This window comes from Galeopterus variegatus, unplaced genomic scaffold (assembly GCF_000696425.1).
Source record: "Galeopterus variegatus unplaced genomic scaffold, G_variegatus-3.0.2 Scaffold1851, whole genome shotgun sequence".
In the NCBI taxonomy this organism is placed as follows: Eukaryota; Metazoa; Chordata; class Mammalia; order Dermoptera; family Cynocephalidae; genus Galeopterus; species Galeopterus variegatus.
Genome location: NW_007727962.1, coordinates 1 through 21899, shown reverse-complemented (window position 1 = coordinate 21899; position 21899 = coordinate 1). Strand labels below are relative to the sequence as shown.

Genomic DNA, 21899 nt, shown 5'->3' with positions numbered 1-21899 from the left:
ATTTGTTTCCTGTGGCTGCGCTTACTCTAAATGCATTGACTTAAAAACAAACAGAAGGTTTTTCTCAGTTCTGGAGGCTAGAAGTCAGAAATCTAGCAGGGCTGCCCTCCTTTTGGGACTCTGATGGCCTCTTCTGGGGGCTCCTGGTACTCCTTGACTTGTGGCCTCATTACTCCTCCTTTGATGTCTCCTCTTATAAGGACACTTGTCATTGAATTTAGGACCCACCCGGATGATCCAGGATGATCTCATCTCAGAATCCTTAACTTAATTATATCTGCTAAAACTGTTTTTTTCTAAATATAAGGTCACATTCTCAGGTTCTGGGGAATAGGATGTGACATCTTTCTGGGGAATACCATTCAACCCACTATAGGGGGGGTCTTAGTATTTTTCTAATCAACTACATTTTTTAGCTATATAATAGCTGTTAACCATGGGGTTTTCTGTTCCTACTTTGTTTGCTTTAAGTGTTTTACATTCATACATATATAATTTTCAATTTTCTATAGCTGGATTTCCTTTCTTCCCATTGATTTTAGGTTCAGAACATTTTTCCCTATTGAGTGTCTAGTAAGTAGTCATTCATGTTAAAATAAAACCTTAAGAAATTGACTTTTTAAAAAAGTCGTATATATTTATCTTGTAAAACATGATGTTTTGAAATAGGTACACATTGTGGAATGGCTAGATCAAGCTAATTAACATGCATTATCTCATATACATATCACTTTTTGTGGTGAGAAAACTTACCTTCTACTCTTAGCATATTTCAAGAACACAAAACACTAGTGTTAACGTATTCACCATGTTGTACGGTGGATCTCTTGAGCTTATTCCTTTGAACTGAAATTTGTATTCTTGGACTAACATCTCCCCTACCCATCCACCCACAAGAAATTGGATTTCTTGTGTTCCCAGTGGTAACTTGTTTTGATATTTGCTGTAAGATGAGGATCTATACTTTGAAAAAAATAGTCTCTATATGTGATAAACTTTCATAGACCTATATACATACACCATCCGAGAGAGAGAGAGAGAGAGAGAGAGAACACGCAAGACCTAGGAAAACCCGAAAACGGTCTGTAGCTTTGTGAATTGTATTGTGCCTGTGTCAGTTTTGATCATATACCATAGTTACACCAGGTGCCACACTGGGGCATACTCAGGACCTTTCTGTACTATTTTTATAACCTCTTGTGAGTCTGTAATTATTAAAAATAAAAAACATAAAAAGCTAATCGCATTTACCAATTCCAATTATTAAATAATTTATTCTCTTATTTATAAAACATCCTTTATTAAATTGTGATACATGCTTAGGTGTTTTAGGATTGTAGTTTCACATTTAATTTGGGAAATACTAACATCATTTGATATATATATGTATAGTCTTCCCACCTAGGAAGATGGTGTATCCTGTGAGGGTACTTCAACAAGTTCACGGAAAGATTTGTATTATCATTTAATTCCATTTTCCCATGAACTTGTTGAAGTATCCTCTTATTTGTTCAAGCTAAATTTTATCTTTCAGTAAGATGTGTGCAGTTTTTTTTCAGGTTATTCACAGACACTTTAAAGTTTTTTGTTATTATGGATATATCTTGTTTTCCATTTATATTCTTTAACCAGTTTGTGCTGGTTATATATACCTGAATAGAATCCCCACACCCTTTCAAATACATGAAATTCTTTTAACCGGGGAAAATGCTTCTCATTCTGCCATTAGAGACAATGTTTAACAGACTTCTTCGTTCCTTTAAACGTGCTGCCAGGAAGGGTATGGTCAGTTATTTGCTTTGAAATGTGAATTTAAGTAGCTGTGTTCTCCATCCAAGTGTTTTGGGTGGGGAGTTCTTTATAAAGACATGTGAAGTTGTGTTCTGTAGTTTAATCTACTAGCTGTATTTTCTTGGATTCTACTTCTTTGAAAATTGTAGAGGTGCTGTCTCTGGAAGGGTCACATTGTACATTGCCTGAAGTGTCCTAGGCCTGACCAGGCTGGATGGACCAGCTGGGTGTCAGTCCAGAGAGTGAGTGGGCACAGACTTTCTTCTCTGCTTTGCTCCTTGGGGCCTTGAGACCTGGCCAGGCATTGAGAGTGTTGCGAAGGTTGCTAGCTGGGTGAACCCCAAATTTGGAAATACTCAGGAATGGAAATTTCACTGTGAACCCCCCTCCAGGTCAGTCTTATGAAATCCGACTACTAGAGAATCGGAAGCTGGGAGACTTTCAAGATCTGAACACAAAATATGTCAAGGTAAGCCTCTCAAGGCCGCTCTCATTCCTGGGGGGCTGGTTAGGGTCCGAGCACCTGGGCTTGCTGGGGGGCAGGTGGGGGGCCAGGAGCGGCTGGGAAGTTGGGGAGAAGCTTCAGAGGGAGAGGAGGGGTGCACTGGCCCTCATCCTTGCGGTGTGGCCCCCATTCCTGTTCTCCGGAGCATGTTGTCCAAGTGGAGATTAGATGGGCCGGCAGCGTTGAGAGCCCAGCACAGCTTGGACTCATGGATGGGCTCTGGGTCAGAGCGACTTTGATTCAAGTGGCTTTGCCACTCATTGGACTTTTGAGCTCCAGTTTGCTCATCTGCACAACAGGGTTTGTAAATGACACGTGCGTAAAGCATTTACAGTCCTGGAAGGAACGGTAGTCATTATCATCACTGTTGTTAGTGCTATCGGGGTTCTGAGGAGGCAGTGGTGCATGGAACTCCAGAGCTGGGGAAGAAAACTCCAGGAGGAAAGGCCTGGAAAGGCCTGGAAAGGTGGGAGAGGAGGCAGGTCCCTCCTGGCCCCCACGCTCAGTGTCCCCTGCCGGCCTTCCTTCGCCAGAGCATCATCCGTGTGGTTTTTCACGACCGCCGGCTGCAGTATACAGAGCACCAGCAGCTGGAGGGCTGGCGCTGGAGCCGGCCCGGGGACCGGATCCTGGACATTGGTGAGTCTCCCTGGCTGGGCAAGGCCAAGGTGCTCAGTCCACAGTGGGGTTCTTTTTGGACACCCTCTGGACCCATGCTGACAGGACATTTCAGTGCACTCCTGCCATGTGTAAAATGCTGTGGGAGCTTGCAGAGGTGAACGTGTCATCAGGGCCTGTCATCAGGGAGTTCTGTGAAGGCTATGTGGAAGAGTGGTACCTTAAAGGATTCTGATAAGTGATGACGGGAGGGAAGGGCAGGCATCACAGAGATAGGTGGGCAACAAAAATGGAATATTGGAGGCTTAGGTACCGTCCCACAGTCCTTTATCCACAGCCCTTGGGGCTAGATGGGTTTGGGAATTCAGAAAGTAGAATGACAGTAGGGTGCCTTTACCCCTAACATAGGGAACGCCTCGAACAGGCAGTCGTGCACAACTATGTTTCTGCAGTGAAATAAAATGATTGTTTACACAAAATGGGGTGAAGAATTCAGAGAGCTTCATGGTGATTCAAGCCAGGCTTTTTGTCAAATGGTTTATGCAAAACATAGTTTTCAGAGCTGTTGGTGTTTCAAACTGTGGTAAAGGAATTTGGACCTGTACTGAGGGTCCCTTCCCTAAGTGTTTGGGAGAGGCTGACGATTGCGCTTTTGTGTGTGTGTGTGTGTGCACAGATATTCCACTGTCTGTTGGTATCTTGGACCCCAGGGCCAGCCCGACCCAGCTGAACGCAGTCGAGTTTTTATGGGACCCTGCGAAGAGAGCGTCTGCATTCATTCAGGTGAGTGGAGGGTGCTTGCCTTCCACGCTGGGGTCCTGCTGGTGAGTTTCTCAAAACCAATCCAGCTGGAAAGCCTGGATGGCTCCTGTCATGGGGAAGGAGGAGACCAAAGGAGAGAGAGAAAGTAGGAGAGTCGCTCAGAGTCACAGAGCTGGTTTGTCAACAAGGTTGGGAAAAGGACTTGAAGGGTTTTGAAATTCTGTTTGGGTTTTGCTTATAGAATATGTAAGCCCTTTTTTGTTAATTTTTTTAATTTTTATTTTTTGGTGGGTGGCCAGTAGGGGGATTCAAACCCTTGACCTTGGTGTTATAACACTGCACCTTAACCAACCGAGCTAACTGTCCAGTCCTAAGCTATTTAAAAATAAGTATTTCCTAGCATAAATAATTTGAAAGTGAAATTTTTTTTAGTGTAGTTTCTGTTATTGAATGAATTATTTCATTATTAAGAACCTGGTGTGGGTCCCATCCCATGTTGTAACCATGTAGGAGGAGGAGGCAATCTAGTTCCCTCACTCAATGTGTGTCCTCGAGCAAGTTTCCTCCCCTCCCCCATTTTCTAAAATTTAAATTAAAAATTTTTGTCCTTCTGGAAGGCTTAAATTCCTCCCCCTTTTTGAGCCTCTTAGTCCCCCCCCCCCCTTATTAATCAGATAATGAATAAAAAGCTGTTAACACAGTGCATGGTCACAGGAATCACTCAGTAAAACTTAGCAACCTTATCTTTTTTTATAATTACAATAGTGTTATTGTATTTAAATCATTATTACAGTGTTATTGTATTATTACAATAACATATATTGTATAATTATAACATGAGTGCAGTATTATAACAATAAATATATATTGGGCGCCTTCTACGTAGCAGGTACTAACCAGAAATATAGAAATGGTTCCAGCCTTCTGGTTATGCTGCTGCCTGGCCTCATCATTTTGAGAGGGGTTAGGGTGATGCTGTGGTCCCTGCCCTGAAGTCTGTAGGATTTGCCAAAGGAGAGGTCTGTGGGTGAGGAGCGAGGGTGAGGTCGGTGGCCTGGAATAGTGGCGAGGACTTAGCTGGTCAGGCAGGGCCTACAAAGTAGAGAGGCAAAAGTGAGAGGGCAGTGGAACAGGGAGCCATCAGCCTGATGGAGTGGACGGAGTGTCAGGGAGAGCTGGGAGGTTGGGGCAGGTCTGCATTCGTGAGCAGGGATGGAAACCTCCGGGGAGAGGAGCGCTTGGGAGTCTGGACGCCGCCCGCACCCCACCTTGCTACCTGTCCAGTGTTTTCCCTTCCAGGTGCACTGTATCAGCACAGAATTCACCCCAAGGAAGCACGGGGGCGAAAAGGGGGTGCCTTTCCGAGTGCAGATCGACACATTCAAACAGAATGAGAATGGGGAGTACACGGAGCACTTGCACTCGGCCAGCTGCCAGATCAAGGTGTTCAAGGTAGGATGGCCTCGCTGCACTCTGCCCTGCCCCTCATCTGGCCTGTGGTCATGCCTGCCTGTGGTGACAGCACTGGGTGACCTTTGCGATTCCTCCTAGAGGCCCAGCATGGAGTGCAGCATCCTTTAGCCCAGGGCTACTACCTGTTCCTAATGAGTGTGACCTGCATGTGTGGGGATGACAGGCCTGGGCCTGCCATACCCTGCTGCAGTGTCCTTTCACCTGTGGCACCTGCTCAGCTTTCATCAGAAGCGCTGGGATTCCCAGATGTCAGTCATCTGTTCTACGTTATAAGAATGATTGGATTGGCACATTTTAATATTTTTTCCTTCCAGGCACTTTATAGTTGCACACAGGTGCTCAATTTAAATTCTCCTTCAAAATCAAGTCAGGAGGCCATGCCGCTGGGGGACTGGCCTCAGGATCTTCCTGTTTAGGGCAGAGGCCATTTTTCTCTCTGCAGTGGCTTCTTGTTGGAGAAAGAAACATTTTTGGAGGGACCTCCTCTCTTTTTCTTTCTTGCCTCATCCCCTGCAGTCGCCTGCCACTGTTTTCATCTCATCAAGCTGGACTGATTATTTCCTGAGGATGGTAGCCAGCCATCCAGCTCGCCATCCCGTGTGGCCTTGGGAGATGGGGGCTGCAGCAGAGCCTGCGAGGTTCTCAGGGAAGGAGGGTGGCCTGTCTGCAGCAGGCCCTGATTCTGCAGGCCCTGCCCTGCCCCGTCAGCCTGGGTGACTCCAGCAGGTGCCTGTGGAGGGGGAGTGGACCCACCTGCTGGGCAGGAATTGGCCTTGAGTAACCAGCCCCAGTGCCTGTCCCATCAGTCCCTTCTTTCACTGTTAGAAGCTGCTGAAAAAGTGTCATCAGCCGGGGCTGGAGATCCAAGAGTGCGTGGCTTCAGACAGGGCCTCGTTAGAGAGGAAGCTGGGTCAGCGTTAATCTTCCTGAGCTGGGGATGGATGTAAAAATAAATACCCACAGGTGGAACCATAAACCTGGTGTCCTGTTTCCTGACTAGATGAGCAGCCCCTGAAGACAGGGAATATGCCTAGTGCACAGTGAGCACTTGGCAGTGACTTGGGGCATGCGCCTGTCACAGCAGCTGTAGGAGAGCGGAGGACAAGTTGATGGTGTCTGTATCAGGAGCCCACACAGCAGGCTGCCACTTCCATCTACACTAATGGGAACTGGCTGCCTGAGGTCTGTAGGCAAAGGGTTCTAAGGCCCTGGCCAGGCACAATGGGTGGGGACGCCTTGGTCAGTGAGTGATGCCAGCCCAGGGTGGGAGGGAGAGGTGGGGTAGGAGGGCATGTTTGTCCTTCCTGCCAGTGCTGTGGCACCCCTCAGAAACCTGCCTGAAGATTAGAAAGCTTCAAAAGGAAGGTCACCAAAGGAAGTTGTGTCTAGACTGTATTTGATTCCTATTGCTGCTATGATAAATTATCACGAATTTAGTGACTTAAAACTGCACACATTTATTGTCTTACAGTGCTGGCGGTTGGAAGTCTGAAGTGGGTCTCCCTGGGCTGAAGGCATCAGTGGGGCTACTTTCCTGTCTGGAGGTCTCGGGGTGGCTCTGTTTCCTGCCTTTCCCAGCTTCTAGAGGTGGTTGGTCCCATTCTGTGCCTCCTGGCCCCTCCCTTTATCTTCAGAGCCAGGAAGAAGGGTTGAGTCTTCTCACACCTCTTTGACCTTCTCTCTCTCCCGCTTCCATTTTTAAGGGCCCTGTGATTACACTGGATCCACCCAAGTAATGCAGGATAATCTTCCTACTTTGATGGCAGTTAATTAGCAATCTTAATTCCATCTGAAACCTGAATTTCCCATTTGCCAAGTAAGGTACCATATCTACAGGTTCTGGGGGTTAGGACCACCGTTGGGGACCATTATTCTGCTGACCAGGTCCACCTGTGCAGTGGCACTGCAGCCTCTGGTCTTTCTGCCCACTCTGGGATCTGGTGCTTCTGGTCCACCCTGGATGTTGCCATGAGTGCCTGGCCTGTGGCCTTTGCCTGGCCTATGGCTCGTTGCTCTGGTCACCCCCTGCCTGTCATGTGCAGGCCACATCCATGGTCCCTCTGGCCATCTCCACCTCAGGTAGCCTTTCCCTTCCTTGTCCAGTGATGTCAGTTTAATCCCACTGCTTTCACGGCACATGCCCTGGGAATGAGATGCCGTGCTGGGCAGTAGGAGAGAGATGGGGAGGGGTTTCTACCCCCATGGGGCACCCCATCCTTCCTGAGGCCCCCCACTAGCTTCCCTTTCTGCACCTGGAGTCAGAAGTTCAGGAGTGAGGGCTCTGTCCACCAGGCTCCCCAGCCACATACCGGGCATTGCTTGGGGACTTAGGCTGGACACTGCCCTGTCCGATTGACCTCGGGAAGGCCTTGGCATCTCCTGCTGGGGGGTAGGTGCCCCACTCTCCCGGAACTGTCTCCTCGGAATGCCTGAGGAGGTGTGTGCATCCACACCTCCGACCCCGTTCCCAGAAGCAGATGGAACAGTTATGCACAAGCCAGGCCAGACTGTCTGTCACCTCTCCCTCCCGAGTCACCCAACTCAGTAACTGGGAGTCCCGCTTGCTGGGGCTGTACCCTGGGGCTCTGCATGAGGTGTCAGGATCTCTGAAAGGAAAGATGGTCCTCTCTCTGGCCAGTTGGCTCCTGCAGGGCTCACTGAGGCTGAATGCTGTGCCTGCATACAGGCTTGGGATGGGCTGGCTGTGACCTTGCCTTGCCTGTGGTTCAGGGTAGGGAGGAAGGCCTCCTGTGAGGGACAGGAGCCAGAGGTGGAGCAGGAAGGGCCAGGTCACTGGGGTATGGCTGCCACACACCCGGACCCATGCCTCGCTGTCACACCAAATGCTGGATCTCTTACTGTGTCCCCATGTGACTCCTTGCAGCCCAGCCTCTGTCCAGGGCTGGGTTCACACTGGGGGGTACTTTCTTAAAGACCCTTGAATTGGGAGCCTGAGGAAGGCGCACAGTGGAGTCAAAAATCCCTGAGGATGCCCTTGAACTTGAGCCACTGTTTTCATTGCCCACCCGCCATGCATAGCCTACTGTGTATGTTGTGAGACTGCTCAGTCTAGGGCTGTGCGGAGTCTGTGTCTGCACTTGCTGACTGGGCCATGAGTGCAGGACGTGAACTATGGCAGGTGATGCCCAAGGGGGGTGGGAAGGTCCCCAGTGGGGCCTGCCGGGGCAGCCTGTGGTGCTGCACATCTGGGCACTCTCACTTGGACCCTCGTGCCTAGTCAGCACTTGCTTCCTCTCCAGTCCTGATGAATCACTTGAGCCTCAGTTTCCTAATCCATAAACAAAGGGGATAATAGTAGCTGTGAGGCCAGGTTGCCCTTGGTAAGTTGCTCAGGTTTGCTGGGTGCCCAGGATTGGCAGCCGCTTCCTCTGTAACTTATGTCAGGCAGAGACATTAATCTGCATGTGGCGTGAAAGCTGGGAGCTTGTCAGGCGTCTTAGGTGTTGGGGGAAGGAGGCTTTCAGCAGATGGCTGGGATTTCACAGCCTGCAGGAGTAGAAGAACCCCTGGCCAGCAGCCCCTCCTCCTCCTTCCCTTTGCTCTCCATGGGTAACCCCAGGAATGCACTGGGATTTGTTGTGGCTCTGAGGGTTCCTATCCAGAAGCAAGTGGCCATTGGTAACGATCTTTTCCTAGCATTTCCCTGTGAGCAGCCAAGTAGCAGGACCCACAGCAGGCTCTGAGTTACCTCAGGTGGGGAAGTAGTCCAGGCAAAAGTACTGTGTGCTTGAAGACTGGGAGGGGAGAGGCGTGCTGTCCTGCCTGTGCGATCTTGCCTGTGCTTCTGGGGCTCCAGGTGGGGCAGGGAGCATGCGGGCCTTGGGGAGCTGCTGCTCAGCCTTGGTCTTCTTCCAACAGCCGCCTTTGCCTGTGTTGGACTAATTGGACCCTGTGCTCTGCACTTGCAGCCAAAGGGAGCTGACCGGAAACAGAAGACTGATCGGGAGAAGATGGAGAAAAGAACCGCCCAAGAGAAGGAGAAGTACCAGCCGTCCTACGAAACCACCATCCTTACAGAGGTGAGCCTGCTGGTCCCGGGCCGAGCTTCCCAGGGCCTTCCACGCCGAGCAGGCTGTTGGTTTAGATTCTTGGAAAAGTGCCCATCTTGTGTGAGTACTTTTGAGAGTGCCCATTCAGTTGTGGCATGTTCCCTGTGTCTGGGGCTGGTGTTCATCTGATAAGACCTGGTGGCTGGGGAGGTGTTTAGAAATAACTTCAAGCTCTTTGCTGCCTTTGAATGCATTTGCGCTTTTCAAAATCAGGTGGTTTTTTTTTTTTTTTTTATAAATAGGTAATATAGTCACATCGTTCAAAATTCAGAAGCTCCAAGAAAGTATACAACAGAAAATACCCTCCCAACACTGTCTCAGCCTTAGGTTCTCCCCCAGGACAACTGGTGTCTCAAGGTCCTTGTGTATCGGTCCAGCCGTCCATGCATGTGAAGTGAATTTCTACATGTTTTCCCCATGCCCGCTTTTGTATACCAGCTGCGGACACAGTTCTGTGCCTTGAGCTTTTCACTTAATAGCTTATCTTGTCACCTGTTCCCATTGTAAAGAGCTTTCTAGTCCCTTGTCCAGCTGTGTGGCGTTTGTGTGTGGATGGCTGCTGGTGGACATGTGGTTGTTTCCGGCTCCTGACATCTCAGGCAGTGGTGTGGTGAATAACAGTGCATGGGAAGGGTATCTGCAGGGTTCCATTCTCAGAGCCAGGTCACTGGGTCAGTACTGGATCGGTACTGGAACTCATTTCCTCTTAATCCTGACTCCGAAGCCAGCCTGCTCCAACTATCCTTATATCCAGGGGTGCTTCTGAAGTGCTTGCTGTCAGAGGCTCCTCTTCTTCTCATTACGGTTCACAGCCAGCACCTCCTCTTTTACTGTACTGGTCTCTGGGTTTTTTTGGACAACTGTTTCATGTTGTTCTGCATTTGGGCCAATTAATTGGTGTTGGTGTTTGTTCATTGAGTAATAACTGGACTTACTCAGAAGGCCCTCTACGCATGTATGAGGCCTGTGCTGGCCATGGTGGGGTTGAGACTGTGTTATGGGTGAGGCCCGGGCACAGAGCATCTAAGGGAATGGAGGTCCAGTCCTGGCTAATGAGCTGTGTGTGTGCTTGTGTGCATGAATAAGAAGCCATATGCAGAAGAGTATTTGCAATATGACAATATAAAAGCTAATTTTGTGGTTTAGACAGATGTGTAGTGGCATTTTATCTGACTGAGGATAAAGGTGGCCAGAGAGCCCTGGTGTGGGACAGCCCTGCCCCACCCTTGGCTAGCAAAGGAGTGGCAGGGTGCCAGGACTGCATTTTATAGATTACAACTGAGACCAGTTTCTTCCCATGCCTGGTCCAAGCCTGTGCTGTTGACACTGCCTAGAGTGTCCCCTACCTGGTGACACCTTTCTCATCCTGGCTGAGCCTCAATCTCTCTACTCTTTTCTTGACTTCCGTGGCAGAGGAGAGGTTCTGGTAAACTTCATGCAGTAGCTGTCCTACCCTTGAGCCGGTGCAGTGCAGTTAGTGGAAAGACCCACCTGGCCTGTGACCTTGGCAGGTGACGTCGCTCCCTTCTATCAGCTCATCAACTTTCTTCCTTGGGCTGTAGGATTTAGCAACAACAAATTCCAGCCCATGCTCATAGCAGAGTTAAATATTTACCAGTCCTGTGGTTTGGTGGGTGACAGTAAATCTTCAGGAATGCTTCAAGTTGGCCCTTTCCAGAGAGGTGTCATTGAAGAGAATGGAAGAAATGAATACTTTGTCTGCCGACATCCCCCAGCAGGTAAAACCTGTATGTCTCTGCTTTCTTTGGGAGAGTCCCATGTGTGTTCATTTTTGGTTTTTGCTTCCAGACATTCCATGAGGACAAGGATCACATCATTTGTGTTTCTGTGTCTCCCGTAGCACTAGCAGGATGCCTGAAACATAATAAACATGCATAGAATTGTGTTGAGAGGAGTTGCTCTTGGTGTTTGGGAAAGTGCCTCTCCTGCCCGCCGAGGCCCTGGTCAGCTGGTTATTTTTTCAAATAGTGCAGGTTTTTTTTTTTTTTNGAAATTTTTTTTAGTGTAGTTTCTGTTATTGAATGAATTATTTCATTATTAAGAACCTGGTTTGGGTCCCATCCCATGTTGTAACCATGTAGGAGGAGGAGGCAATCTGGTTCCCTCACTCAATGTGTGTCCTTGAGCAAGTTTCCTCCCCTCCCCCATTTTCTAAAATTTAAATTAAAAATTTTTGTCCTTCTGGAAGGCTTAAATTCCTCCCCCTTTTTGAGCCTCTTAGTCCCCCCCCCCTTATTAATCAGATAATGAATAAAAAGCTGTTAACACAGTGCATGGTCACAGGAATCACTCAGTAAAACTTAGCAACCTTATCTTTTTTTATAATTACAATAGTGTTATTGTATTTAAATCATTATTACAGTGTTATTGTATTATTACAATAACATATATTGTATAATTATAACATGAGTGCAGTATTATAACAATAAATATATATTGGGCGCCTTCTACGTAGCAGGTACTAACCAGAAATATAGAAATGGTTCCAGCCTTCTGGTTATGCTGCTGCCTGGCCTCATCATTTTGAGAGGGGTTAGGGTGATGCTGTGGTCCCTGCCCTGAAGTCTGTAGGATTTGCCAAAGGAGAGGTCTGTGGGTGAGGAGCGAGGGTGAGGTCGGTGGCCTGGAATAGTGGCGAGGACTTAGCTGGTCAGGCAGGGCCTACAAAGTAGAGAGGCAAAAGTGAGAGGGCAGTGGAACAGGGAGCCATCAGCCTGATGGAGTGGACGGAGTGTCAGGGAGAGCCGGGAGGTCGGGGCAGGTCTGCATTCGTGAGCAGGGATGGAAACCTCCGGGGAGAGGAGCGCTTGGGAGTCTGGACGCCGCCCGCATGAGAGGGCAGTGGAACAGGGAGCCATCAGCCTGATGGAGTGGACGGAGTGTCAGGGAGAGCTGGGAGGTTGGGGCAGGTCTGCATTCGTGAGCAGGGATGGAAACCTCCGGGGAGAGGAGCGCTTGGGAGTCTGGACGCCGCCCGCACCCCACCTTGCTACCTGTCCAGTGTTTTCCCTTCCAGGTGCACTGTATCAGCACAGAATTCACCCCAAGGAAGCACGGGGGCGAAAAGGGGGTGCCTTTCCGAGTGCAGATCGACACATTCAAACAGAATGAGAATGGGGAGTACACGGAGCACTTGCACTCGGCCAGCTGCCAGATCAAGGTGTTCAAGGTAGGATGGCCTCGCTGCACTCTGCCCTGCCCCTCATCTGGCCTGTGGTCATGCCTGCCTGTGGTGACAGCACTGGGTGACCTTTGCGATTCCTCCTAGAGGCCCAGCATGGAGTGCAGCATCCTTTAGCCCAGGGCTACTACCTGTTCCTAATGAGTGTGACCTGCATGTGTGGGGATGACAGGCCTGGGCCTGCCATACCCTGCTGCAGTGTCCTTTCACCTGTGGCACCTGCTTAGCTTTCATCAGAAGCGCTGGGATTCCCAGATGTCAGTCATCTGTTCTACGTTATAAGAATGATTGGATTGGCACATTTTAATATTTTTTCCTTCCAGGCACTTTATAGTTGCACACAGGTGCTCAATTTAAATTCTCCTTCAAAATCAAGTCAGGAGGCCATGCCGCTGGGGGACTGGCCTCAGGATCTTCCTGTTTAGGGCAGAGGCCATTTTTCTCTCTGCAGTGGCTTCTTGTTGGAGAAAGAAACATTTTTGGAGGGACCTCCTCTCTTTTTCTTTCTTGCCTCATCCCCTGCAGTCGCCTGCCACTGTTTTCATCTCATCAAGCTGGACTGATTATTTCCTGAGGATGGTAGCCAGCCATCCAGCTCGCCATCCCGTGTGGCCTTGGGAGATGGGGGCTGCAGCAGAGCCTGCGAGGTTCTCAGGGAAGGAGGGTGGCCTGTCTGCAGCAGGCCCTGATTCTGCAGGCCCTGCCCTGCCCCGTCAGCCTGGGTGACTCCAGCAGGTGCCTGTGGAGGGGGAGTGGACCCACCTGCTGGGCAGGAATTGGCCTTGAGTAACCAGCCCCAGTGCCTGTCCCATCAGTCCCTTCTTTCACTGTTAGAAGCTGCTGAAAAAGTGTCATCAGCCGGGGCTGGAGATCCAAGAGTGCGTGGCTTCAGACAGGGCCTCGTTAGAGAGGAAGCTGGGTCAGCGTTAATCTTCCTGAGCTGGGGATGGATGTAAAAATAAATACCCACAGGTGGAACCATAAACCTGGTGTCCTGTTTCCTGACTAGATGAGCAGCCCCTGAAGACAGGGAATATGCCTAGTGCACAGTGAGCACTTGGCAGTGACTTGGGGCATGCGCCTGTCACAGCAGCTGTAGGAGAGCGGAGGACAAGTTGATGGTGTCTGTATCAGGAGCCCACACAGCAGGCTGCCACTTCCATCTACACTAATGGGAACTGGCTGCCTGAGGTCTGTAGGCAAAGGGTTCTAAGGCCCTGGCCAGGCACAATGGGTGGGGACGCCTTGGTCAGTGAGTGATGCCAGCCCAGGGTGGGAGGGAGAGGTGGGGTAGGAGGGCATGTTTGTCCTTCCTGCCAGTGCTGTGGCACCCCTCAGAAACCTGCCTGAAGATTAGAAAGCTTCAAAAGGAAGGTCACCAAAGGAAGTTGTGTCTAGACTGTATTTGATTCCTATTGCTGCTATGATAAATTATCACGAATTTAGTGACTTAAAACTGCACACATTTATTGTCTTACAGTGCTGGCGGTTGGAAGTCTGAAGTGGGTCTCCCTGGGCTGAAGGCATCAGTGGGGCTACTTTCCTGTCTGGAGGTCTCGGGGTGGCTCTGTTTCCTGCCTTTCCCAGCTTCTAGAGGTGGTTGGTCCCATTCTGTGCCTCCTGGCCCCTCCCTTTATCTTCAGAGCCAGGAAGAAGGGTTGAGTCTTCTCACACCTCTTTGACCTTCTCTCTCTCCCGCTTCCATTTTTAAGGGCCCTGTGATTACACTGGATCCACCCAAGTAATGCAGGATAATCTTCCTACTTTGATGGCAGTTAATTAGCAATCTTAATTCCATCTGAAACCTGAATTTCCCATTTGCCAAGTAAGGTACCATATCTACAGGTTCTGGGGGTTAGGACCACCGTTGGGGACCATTATTCTGCTGACCAGGTCCACCTGTGCAGTGGCACTGCAGCCTCTGGTCTTTCTGCCCACTCTGGGATCTGGTGCTTCTGGTCCACCCTGGATGTTGCCATGAGTGCCTGGCCTGTGGCCTTTGCCTGGCCTATGGCTCGTTGCTCTGGTCACCCCCTGCCTGTCATGTGCAGGCCACATCCATGGTCCCTCTGGCCATCTCCACCTCAGGTAGCCTTTCCCTTCCTTGTCCAGTGATGTCAGTTTAATCCCACTGCTTTCACGGCACATGCCCTGGGAATGAGATGCCGTGCTGGGCAGTAGGAGAGAGATGGGGAGGGGTTTCTACCCCCATGGGGCACCCCATCCTTCCTGAGGCCCCCCACTAGCTTCCCTTTCTGCACCTGGAGTCAGAAGTTCAGGAGTGAGGGCTCTGTCCACCAGGCTCCCCAGCCACATACCGGGCATTGCTTGGGGACTTAGGCTGGACACTGCCCTGTCCGATTGACCTCGGGAAGGCCTTGGCATCTCCTGCTGGGGGGTAGGTGCCCCACTCTCCCGGAACTGTCTCCTCGGAATGCCTGAGGAGGTGTGTGCATCCACACCTCCGCCCCCATTCCCAGAAGCAGATGGAACAGTTATGCACAAGCCAGGCCAGACTGTCTGTCACCTCTCCCTCCCCCCCCACTCTCCCGGAACTGTCTCCTCGGAATGCCTGAGGAGGTGTGTGCATCCACACCTCCGACCCCGTTCCCAGAAGCAGATGGAACAGTTATGCACAAGCCAGGCCAGACTGTCTGTCACCTCTCCCTCCCCAGTCACCCAACTCAGTAACTGGGAGTCCCGCTTGCTGGGGCTGTACCCTGGGGCTCTGCATGAGGTGTCAGGATCTCTGAAAGGAAAGATGGTCCTCTCTCTGGCCAGTTGGCTCCTGCAGGGCTCACTGAGGCTGAATGCTGTGCCTGCATACAGGCTTGGGATGGGCTGGCTGTGACCTTGCCTTGCCTGTGGTTCAGGGTAGGGAGGAAGGCCTCCTGTGAGGGACAGGAGCCAGAGGTGGAGCAGGAAGGGCCAGGTCACTGGGGTATGGCTGCCACACACCCGGACCCATGCCTCGCTGTCACACCAAATGCTGGATCTCTTACTGTGTCCCCATGTGACTCCTTGCAGCCCAGCCTCTGTCCAGGGCTGGGTTCACACTGGGGGGTACTTTCTTAAAGACCCTTGAATTGGGAGCCTGAGGAAGGCGCACAGTGGAGTCAAAAATCCCTGAGGATGCCCTTGAACTTGAGCCACTGTTTTCATTGCCCACCCGCCATGCGTAGCCTACTGTGTATGTTGTGAGACTGCTCAGTCTAGGGCTGTGCGGAGTCTGTGTCTGCACTTGCTGACTGGGCCATGAGTGCAGGACGTGAACTATGGCAGGTGATGCCCAAGGGGGGTGGGAAGGTCCCCAGTGGGGCCTGCCGGGGCAGCCTGTGGTGCTGCACATCTGGGCACTCTCACTTGGACCCTCGTGCCTAGTCAGCACTTGCTTCCTCTCCAGTCCTGATGAATCACTTGAGCCTCAGTTTCCTAATCCATAAACAAAGGGGATAATAGTAGCTGTGAGGCCAGGTTGCCCTTGGTAAGTTGCTCAGGTTTGCTGGGTGCCCAGGATTGGCAGCCGCTTCCTCTGTAACTTATGTCAGGCAGAGACATTAATCTGCATGTGGCGTGAAAGCTGGGAGCTTGTCAGGCGTCTTAGGTGTTGGGGGAAGGAGGCTTTCAGCAGATGGCTGGGATTTCACATCCTGCAGGAGTAGAAGAACCCCTGGCCAGCAGCCCCTCCTCCTCCTTCCCTTTGCTCTCCATGGGTAACCCCAGGAATGCACTGGGATTTGTTGTGGCTCTGAGGGTTCCTATCCAGAAGCAAGTGGCCATTGGTAACGATCTTTTCCTAGCATTTCCCTGTGAGCAGCCAAGTAGCAGGACCCACAGCAGGCTCTGAGTTACCTCAGGTGGGGAAGTAGTCCAGGCAAAAGTACTGTGTGCTTGAAGACTGGGAGGGGAGAGGCGTGCTGTCCTGCCTGTGCGATCTTGCCTGTGCTTCTGGGGCTCCAGGTGGGGCAGGGAGCATGCGGGCCTTGGGGAGCTGCTGCTCAGCCTTGGTCTTCTTCCAACAGCCGCCTTTGCCTGTGTTGGACTAATTGGACCCTGTGCTCTGCACTTGCAGCCAAAGGGAGCTGACCGGAAACAGAAGACTGATCGGGAGAAGATGGAGAAAAGAACCGCCCAAGAGAAGGAGAAGTACCAGCCGTCCTACGAAACCACCATCCTTACAGAGGTGAGCCTGCTGGTCCCGGGCCGAGCTTCCCAGGGCCTTCCACGCCGAGCAGGCTGTTGGTTTAGATTCTTGGAAAAGTGCCCATCTTGTGTGAGTACTTTTGAGAGTGCCCATTCAGTTGTGGCATGTTCCCTGTGTCTGGGGCTGGTGTTCATCTGATAAGACCTGGTGGCTGGGGAGGTGTTTAGAAATAACTTCAAGCTCTTTGCTGCCTTTGAATGCATTTGCGCTTTTCAAAATCAGGGTGTTTTTTTTTTTTTTTTTATAAATAGGTAATATAGTCACATCGTTCAAAATTCAGAAGCTCCAAGAAAGTATACAACAGAAAATACCCTCCCAACACTGTCTCAGCCTTAGGTTCTCCCCCAGGACAACTGGTGTCTCAAGGTCCTTGTGTATCGGTCCAGCCGTCCATGCATGTGAAGTGAATTTCTACATGTTTTCCCCATGCCCGCTTTTGTATACCAGCTGCGGACACAGTTCTGTGCCTTGAGCTTTTCACTTAATAGCTTATCTTGTGCAGTTAGTGGAAAGACCCACCTGGCCTGTGACCTTGGCAGGTGACGTCGCTCCCTTCTATCAGCTCATCAACTTTCTTCCTTGGGCTGTAGGATTTAGCAACAACAAATTCCAGCCCATGCTCATAGCAGAGTTAAATATTTACCAGTCCTGTGGTTTGGTGGGTGACAGTAAATCTTCAGGAATGCTTCAAGTTGGCCCTTTCCAGAGAGGTGTCATTGAAGGGAATGGAAGAAATGAATACTTTGTCTGCCGACATCCCCCAGCAGGTAAAACCTGTATGTCTCTGCTTTCTTTGGGAGAGTCCCATATGTGTTCATTTTTGGTTTTTGCTTCCAGACATTCCATGAGGACAAGGATCACATCATTTGTGTTTCTGTGTCTCCCGTAGCATCATCCCCACTCACTCTCAAATGACCTCACTAAAAAAACAGAAGCAAACAAAAGAGATTTACCACCTCTTTCCAGCATGAATGTACCAACCTATCTGCATCTATACTCTAATAAACATGCATAGAATTGTGTTGAGAGGAGTTGCTCTTGGTGTTTGGGAAAGTGCCTCTCCTGCCCGCCGAGGCCCTGGTCAGCTGGTTATTTTTTCAAATAGTGCAGGTTTTTTTTTTTTTTTTTGTCTTTTTGACTGACCGGTAACATGCCCGCCGAGGCCCTGGTCAGCTGGTTATTTTTTCAAATAGTGCAGGTTTTTTTTTTTTTTGTCTTTTTGACTGACCGGTAACGGGATCGCAACCCTCGGTGTTGCGCCTGCACCGCGCCCAGCCAGTGAGCGGGAACCGGTCTCCACATGGGATCCGAACCCTCAGCGGGCGCGCCGCCACACTCCCAAGCGGCGCACTCTCCAGTGCACCACCAGGCCGGCCCCAAATAGTGCAGGTTTTAATGCTGAATTTTACTGGTTACTTTTAGTTGGAAGTTTCCTGTGGTTCAGTGCTCCCTGTGACATGCGTTACACACGTGTGTCTGTTCCAGGAAAAGCTGCTTCTGAGCACCTGGCTTGTTTTGTTTTTCTCTCCCTTTTCTTGTGGACCCAGGAATCTCATGACTGTGATGTTTCTCTTTTTGGTTTGACCACTGGGAAGCTCAGGGTGACACAGTGCTTGCTCTGGGGATGATTTACTGAATGTTAGGTCTCTTATCTGTTGTATTTGGTTTTCTTGATGTGGCCCTAGTTACCTGCCTATCTGTGGCTCCTTGTGGGCACCAGGTAGACATGGGCTGTGTATTGATGGGTCAGGGGCTAGGGGTGTTATGCATCGTTGTGATGATGAAGCTTGCTTGAAGGCCGAGGATCATGTTCAGCACCTCCGTGGCTTCCAGCTCCCCCTAGGACCACTGCTCTTGAGTCATGCTGCCCTGTGCTCCTCTCCCACAGTGTTCTCCGTGGCCTGACGTGGCCTACCAGGTGAACAGCGCCCCATCCCCAAGCTACAATGGCTCTCCAAACAGCTTTGGCCTCGGCGAAGGGTATGTCCCACCTTTCTCCCTTTGGGTTCTCTAGAATGAAGATGGGCATAGGTTCCTTTCTTGATCTTCCCCTCTGGGTCTTTCTGGGCGTCTATTTGGGTTTTAATGTGGCCAACTGGTGTTGCAATTACAACCATTTTTAGCATTTGTACAGCTTTTTGTGCTTGGAAACACTTTGTAAATGTTGTCTGGTGGGGCAGCTGCCCAGAGCTTACCAACCCTCTTCTCTAGTAAAACCGGCTGGCCTGTAGGGACATGAGGACAGCCTGCTGAGATGGTCTCAGGAGCTCTCTGGGGCAGAATGGCCCTCCTAGACAGTGAGGCTTTCTGGAGTGGCTATTTGGGCAACTGTGCAGCCGGGTGGGGCTTTCTTAGCACTTTGTCCAGCTCCTGTGCACATCCACTGAGCAGCCTGGGTCAGGTTAGGACCTTCCTCACCCTGGGTTTCAGGGCTTGTAATACAGAAGCTGGTCTCACTGCTGCCCGCCCAGCTCTGCAAATGCGCACAGGCTATGTGGACTCTGCAGATGAGGTGATAGGACAGCACAGGAGCGCAGGCAGCACGGGGCCCATGGCATCAGTGGGTCCATGGCATCACCATGATGGCTCTGCATGTCTTGTTGGGGGAGCAGGGATGGAGGCAGGGAGAGCGTGGTTTGTGCTTCCAGGTTCCTCGGAGCCCTTGCTTAGCAGACAGAGAACTGTTCTGAAAAACTTGTCCGTGAACTCGATTTTACCAAGGTGAAGTGTCCTCCTGAGGTGGGGGTGGGGTGTCATATTTAGAGGTAGGCAGCTGTAGCCTTAAATCTATACCTTTTGGGGGTAGCTTCCTTAACCTTCCTGAGCCTCAGTGAGAATTCCACACAGGATTGGGAGGAACATGTGTGCAGTGCCCAGCACTCTGTAAACATTTGGATGGATGCCAAGCCATGGGTGCTTAGTTACTGCAAAGTAATGCCCTGTGGTATTCCTCTGCCCTCTCCTGTCACCATGTAGAAGAGTGTTTGGTTGGTGGCCTTTTGGTTTGGCCGTACTTCCCAGGTGCTCAGTTAGATGGAGGAGGGCTGACCAGGGGGTCAGTCTTCCCCTCCCCTGGGCTGGAAACTGAGGAGAGGGAGATCATCAGGGGGTCTCGGTTGTTGCCGCTGGCTTCTTGGGTAGAGGGTTATCGTTGGCCAGGGCAGTGCAGCCTATCAGAACTTCATGTTTACGCTGAAGGGTTAATTAAGGATTTTGAGGGATTAGCATTGGCTCCTGCTGATGTTTCTCTTACTCAGGAAATTCTTGAGGACCCATTTCATTTAAAACAAGTCCTACACCTGATGGGATTTAAAAGCACCAGGCTAGGTGATGGGAGACGGGACCCTTGCTTCATCCCCAGTAGCTCCCGCTGTCCTCATCACCTGTCCCTTTTCCTTTGCAGCAACAGCTCCCCAACCCACCCGGTGGAGGCCCTGCCTGTGGGCAGTGACGTAAGTGTTTGTGTGGCTCTCTGGCTGGCGGTCCCTCTGCGGGCTCTGCACGGTCATCTCAGGCCTCTCCTCTCCGCCCGCAGCACCTGCTCCCGTCAGCCTCCATCCAGGACGCCCAGCAGTGGCTGCACCGCAACAGGTTCTCACAGTTCTGCCGGCTCTTTGCCAGTTTCTCAGGTGAGCATCTCTGACTGTGTCTAAAATCCACGAGTATTATGGGAACATTGAACAAGGCCAGTCACCTTCCAGGACCTGCCCTTGGCCCCTGCAGGGCTGTGGATTTCTCCTGGAGACCCAGAGTAGTGTGGGTTCACTTGCTCCTGTGTTCTGACCCTATAGATGCTGCCCCTAGGAGTTCCCAGTCGAATGTGACTTTAGGGGACTATCTGGGTGACTTTATCAAGATCCCCTCTCCTGCAGAGGTGTGTGGGCTCTGGTGTGCACAGGAAGAATCCCCATAGCCGAGCAGGATGATGCATGCTTGACAGGGCTTCCTTGCACTTTTCCTACCAAAGTACTGCCAAGATCCCCTCTCCTGCAGAGGTGTGTGGGCTCTGGTGTGCACAGGAAGAATCCCCATAGCCAAGCAGGATGATGCATGCTTGACAGGGCTTCCTTGCACTTTTCCTACCAAAGTACTGCCCATCACCTGCCTCCAGAGCCACGATCCGGGAGACAGAGGTGAAGCCACAGGCGGGGCAGGAAAGCTGGTTCTTCCTTCTTTGAAAGGTGTTTGAAACCCTGACCAGTGGGCCCTCAGACAGAAGTCCTGAGCCAGCTGCTGTGGCTACAAAGGTGAACTGAGCAGTGAGCCTTGCCACTGAGTAGAGCCCATCTAGAGTGACAGGGAGTGATGTAGCTAAAACTAGAGGAGCAGTTTACAAGGGCACCTGTGGCAGTGGAAGAAAAACAGCATCCACTTATCTTTAGCTCAGCGTCTCTAAGAGCCTTCTTTGTGCTAGGGCTGGAGGGTATGAGGAGGATCAGACAATGAGGTTGTCCTCGGGAGTCAGTGCAGGCACAGAAACCACTCATGTCAATGCAGTGTGACCAATCCATCTGTGACTGGGGGCAGGGGGGTTAGAGGAGGACCTGGGCTGGGTGGGGGAGAAGGGCTGTCTGTGGTCTTAAGTGGGGAGGTCAGCAGAGGGCTTTCTGAGAAGGTGTTCTTAAGCAAAAGCTGCAGTGAGCGGAGGGGGTTAACCAAGTGGGCACTGGGGGGTGGGAGGGAGAGCTTTCCAAGCAGAGGAAAGTGCAGAGGCCACAAGGTGGTGCCTGCCCAGTGTCCTCAGATTGGGGCAGAGTGGACCCAGGAGGAGGTAAGGTCAGAGAGACACAGAGGGGCACAGGCAGGTCAGGGGACCGTAGAACAGTGAAGGATTTTGGCTTTTACTCCCTGTGGAAAAGGAGCTGTTGTGCCAAAGCCGTATCTTACCATGGCAGGAGAAAAGAGATGGGAACTGTGGCCTTTGGCATGTTTTCTGCAGAAAGCTGGTCCCATACTTGTATCCTGGAGAGTCCACATGGGTACCAGGCCTTAGGGAACCCTGTGGGTTTGAGGCAGGGACAGTCCTCATGCTGTGCTCGCTTCTCACGTGCCATTCTCCTCTGTCCCTGGGAGATAGCCAACTTCCTGTGTTCCTTTAAACGTGGGCCAATACTTGCACACTGCTGGTGGGACTGTATGTGGATATGAGGCTTTGGGAAATGGTTGAGCAGTGTCTGCTGTAGCCAAATGCATGTGGGCCCATGTCCTGGCAGACACACACACGTATTGACCAAAGACAGGCGAGAGGTTCACAATAGCCCCGGACAGGAAACC

At 50.9% G+C, this 21899-nt stretch overlaps 1 protein-coding gene across 1 annotated transcript in view; it reads left to right on the top strand.

The window, feature by feature from the left end:
- Nucleotides 1-20254, top strand: part of LOC103595807 (transcription factor CP2-like protein 1) — a gene marked incomplete at its 3' end in the record, with an annotated part of 50153 nt that extends 29899 nt beyond the window's left edge. The window contains exons 4-11 of the mRNA XM_008579301.1: nucleotides 2184-2260; nucleotides 2830-2935; nucleotides 3591-3697; nucleotides 4976-5128; nucleotides 9079-9189; nucleotides 18514-18605; nucleotides 20029-20077; nucleotides 20161-20254. Coding sequence (XP_008577523.1) covers nucleotides 2184-2260; nucleotides 2830-2935; nucleotides 3591-3697; nucleotides 4976-5128; nucleotides 9079-9189; nucleotides 18514-18605; nucleotides 20029-20077; nucleotides 20161-20254 — 789 coding nt within the window. The remainder of the gene's footprint in view (nucleotides 1-2183; nucleotides 2261-2829; nucleotides 2936-3590; nucleotides 3698-4975; nucleotides 5129-9078; nucleotides 9190-18513; nucleotides 18606-20028; nucleotides 20078-20160) is intronic.
- Nucleotides 20255-21899: the final 1645 nt, after the last annotated feature.